The sequence below is a fragment of the Vombatus ursinus genome, unplaced genomic scaffold (genome assembly GCF_900497805.2).
Source record: "Vombatus ursinus unplaced genomic scaffold, bare-nosed wombat genome assembly UNPS02014163.1, whole genome shotgun sequence".
Lineage (NCBI taxonomy): Eukaryota > Metazoa > Chordata > Mammalia > Diprotodontia > Vombatidae > Vombatus > Vombatus ursinus.
Genome location: NW_020953941.1, coordinates 1,072,809 through 1,076,910, shown reverse-complemented (window position 1 = coordinate 1,076,910; position 4,102 = coordinate 1,072,809). Strand labels below are relative to the sequence as shown.

The 4,102-nt window shown below is 35.4% G+C and overlaps 1 protein-coding gene across 1 annotated transcript; it reads right to left on the bottom strand.

Moving 5' to 3' along the window:
• Positions 1–309: 309 nt before the first annotated feature.
• Positions 310–1,257, bottom strand: LOC114041025 (olfactory receptor 5D18-like). Its single transcript, XM_027859230.1, has one exon. It carries the CDS (start codon positions 1,255–1,257, stop codon positions 310–312), a length of 948 nt encoding a protein of 315 aa, XP_027715031.1.
• Between the last annotated feature and the right edge of the window lie 2,845 nt (positions 1,258–4,102).

The following is a 4,102-nucleotide window of genomic DNA, read 5'->3' as shown; positions in this document are numbered from 1 at the left end:
ACAAATATCTCTACTAAATTCCCAGATTGGAAGAACCAGGAGATGAATCAATCATTGATAACAATAATTTTTGTGAGAAAATATTTTGTTGTTGTTTTGTAAATGAGCCCTGTCTGACTTTTTGTGACTGCCTTAAGGATTTTCTTGCAAAGATACAGGAGCAGATTGCCATATTCTTTTCCAGTTTATTTTAGAAATGAGGAAAGTAGGCAAACAGGGTTAAGTGACTTTTCCAGGGTCACACAACTACTAAGTGTGTGAGGCCATATTTGAACTAATAGCTTTCTGACTCCAAGGCCAACATTCGATCTATCCACTGGGCCACCTAGCTGGCACTTCTATTACTTTCTTGAGAGTTTCTTTCACATCTTTGTTCCTCAAACTATATATCAAGGGGTTCAGCATGGGGATCACCACTGTATAAAAAATGGTGTTTATCCTTACTAGAAGCCATGAGCTTTTGGAACTGGGCACACAGTAAAGGAAGAGGATGATTCCAAAGAAGATGGTAACAGCTGTCAGGTGGGAGGCACAAGTAGAGAAGGCTTTATATCTCCCACTAGCTGAATGCATCTTCAGGACAGTGATGAAAATAGAAAGGTAGGATGTGAGTACAACAATGAGGGTGAAAAATGTGTCAAAATTAGCAAGGATAAAGAAGATCATCTCTGTAACATGTGTATCAGAGATGGAGGCAGAAAGGATAGCAGAATACTCGCAGAGAAAATTATTAATGATGTTGGTCCCAGAAAATGATAATATAAGGAGTGAGTAGATGAATAAGCTAGAAGAAATTATGCCCCATGTATATACCGATGTAAGCAACAGGGCACAGCGTTTCTGGGACATGACAACTATATAGAGCAAGGGATTGCAAATTGCCACAAAGCGGTCATAGGCCATCACTGCTAATAAGAATGCCTCTGTGACCACACAGATGACAGTAAAAGAATATTGTGTGATGCATGGAGCAAAAGACATGCTTCTGTCTTCCACAACCAAGATTTGTAACAATTTGGGTGTAATTACAGTAGAGTAACAGAAATCTAAAAAAGACAAGTTACTAAGGAATAGGTACATAGGTGTGTGGAGTTTGGGGTTAATTCTGATGATCACAATCATGCCCAAGTTTCCTGCTACAGTAATCATATATATCACCAGGAATAGCAGAAATAAAGGAATCTGGAGCTCTGGGTAATCAGAGAATCCTAAAAGGATGAAGATGACATCACTCTCATTTCGGGCAGCATTCACCATGGTTCCTACTGGAGAAAATCACAGGATACCAGCATTTTAGTACGGTTGGAAGGGATCTCAATGGCCATATATCCCAACTCCAAATTAAAAAAAAATATATCAGTATAACAGTCAGTCCAATAAACATTTTTATTTGCTGTATGTTGTGTACTCTCCTACATGCTGACACAGAAAAAGTCAAAATGCAATCTAAGGGGAGAGACAACATGTAAACAATTTTGGATAAATAAACTATATCCAGAATGAGTTGAACAAATAAAATTCCAAAAAAGAAGATGCTAGAATTGATTGGGATTGATGAAGATTGCTTGTAAAATGTAGGTTTACAGCAGGGATCTGAAGGAAACCAGGAGTCAGAGATGACAATTTATCAACAAACCTTTGTTTGAAGACTTTCAAGGTGGGAGGAGTCTCACTTTTTTCTGGAAGCATCCCATTTGCCTTGGATAGCTTTTTTGTGATGAACTCAAATCCTTATTAAGCCCATATTTTCCTCTTTGTATTTCTACTTATCACTTCTTGTATTCTTTTCTGGATCTAATGTCTCTCCCACAGCTGCCATGTAATTTTCCTAAAGCATGTATGTGATCTTGTGTCCCCTTAACCCCCCAAAATTCCATCATATTTTAACATTAATTCAAACTTCTTCTTTTGGTGTTTAAATATGTTCCTAATCAGACTCTAACATAAATTTTGACCTTTATATAAAATGTTCCTCTTCATGCACTCTATTGTTCAATTAAACTTGCTTTTTTACTGTCCTTCACAGGAGAAATTCCATCGGTTTTCTCTCAACCTTTTTATATGCTCTGCCCATGAGTAAAACACACTTATGTTGTATTATTTTCTGTTTTTTGGGGTTTTTTTTGGCTAGGCAATGAGGTTAAGTGACTTTCCCAGAGTCACACAGCTAGTAAGTGTTATGTGTCTGAGGCCAGATTTGAACTCAAGTCCTCTTGAATTCAGGGCCAGCGTTCTATCCATTGCACCACATAGCTGCCCCTATTTTCTATAATAATATATTTGAATGTTGTCTCCCCTAATAGAAGACAAACTCATGTAAGTCAAGGACTGTTTCACTTTTTTTTTTGCTTGCTTTGACCTATGTATACCCAGAACTCAGCACAGCCTTTGATTAATAGTAGTTGGTGAGTGAATTTTTATTGATTGATTGATTATCTTCATGTGCCTTCTAATTACTCCCCCCCCCTTATGTCTATATGTATAAGACTTACATACCCAGTTACTTCACCTGGGCATCGATAAGCATAAGTTTGAATTGTTTTCTTATCCACATGATGATATGATGGAATATGTGCCAATTGACACACTTTGTAAAAGGTGACACCCAAAAGTGAAGATAATATTCTCCCCACAGTTCTAGTGGTGAAGAATACAAAACAGCTGTGCCTTGATTGGGCAGCTGTTTGGTGCAGGAGATGAGAGGGCCAGGCCTGGAGTCAGAAAGACTCATGTTCCTGAGTTCAAAATTGGCCTCAGTCACTTACTTGCTGTGTGGAGTTGGTCAAGTCATTTGACCCTGTTTGTTTTAGTTTCCTCATCTGTAAAATGAGTTCAAAAATGAAATGGAAAAACCACTCAAATATATTTCCCAAGAAGCTTCAAATAAGGTCATGAAGTCAGATATGACTGAACATGAATATGCCATTATAGAATGATATAGACACACTATTTATCAAGCTTGATACTAAAATTACTTTATTTATTCTATATATAGAGAGAGAAATTCCTATTTCTGAATATATCTGTGTACATATATACATATACACAAGCATATACATATATGCATATATATGCATCTACCTAAATATATATATACATATATGAACAGATAGAAACATATGCATATATAATTCCGATTAAGCTTTGAGTTTATTAAAAATCTCCTGAGCTTTCTTTTTTTTGTGTAATCTGATAACTAGTCATATACATTTTTCTTATATTTGTGAAATTAATTTATGAAACGCGATAGTATTTATATTTACTCTTATCAAATTCCTTCCTGAAAAGTTGTAACCTAAACCTTTCATTAATCAAAAAAAATTAAATCTTGATTGTCTCATCTCCATATAATATTATTTTCTAATTGTTTTGTGGATAAAATGAAATATTTGCCAAGAATTTAGTACACTGCCTAGCGCATAGTCAGCACTTAATAACTGCCTATTCTGTTTCCTGTATATGATCTGCAAAACTGATAATCAGACTATCTAAGCCTTGTGTCCAAGTCATTGCCAGACATTTTTTAACATCATAACAAGAAGCATATAGTACTTGTGCATTCCACTGGAGATCTCCTTTTAAATTGACAAGATATCACTAGTGATCTGTCTTTGGGTCTCACATTCAAGTTATTCTGAATTCACCATATTATATTATCATCTGAGTCATATCTCTCTACCTTTTTCTACATTAAGAGGATAAAATATTTTATCTAATGTTCTGGTATCCTATCTCAACTTTAAATGTTTTCTTAATTTACCAATTTAGGCCCATCATTTACCCCATCTGTTTCTGGGTATGGAAACTTTCTTTGCCAATGCAGATGACTAACTCTTCTGGAACTTATAGAATTGGAAAGTATCACTGGGACAACGTGAGACCGAGTGACTTGTCCATGTTCATACAATTTGTACGTTCTAGGGGTAGACCTTAAACCCCATTCTTTGAGCCCCTACATCATATTTTTTCTCTTTAGTTTAGGGATCCTGTTTCAAAAAAAAAATCAGTGAAGTAAATTTAACATGCCTTTTTTCTATGAAATAACGTTGAATATCTATGATCATTTGTGATTTTATTTTCTTGATATTTGTTAATTTTCCTT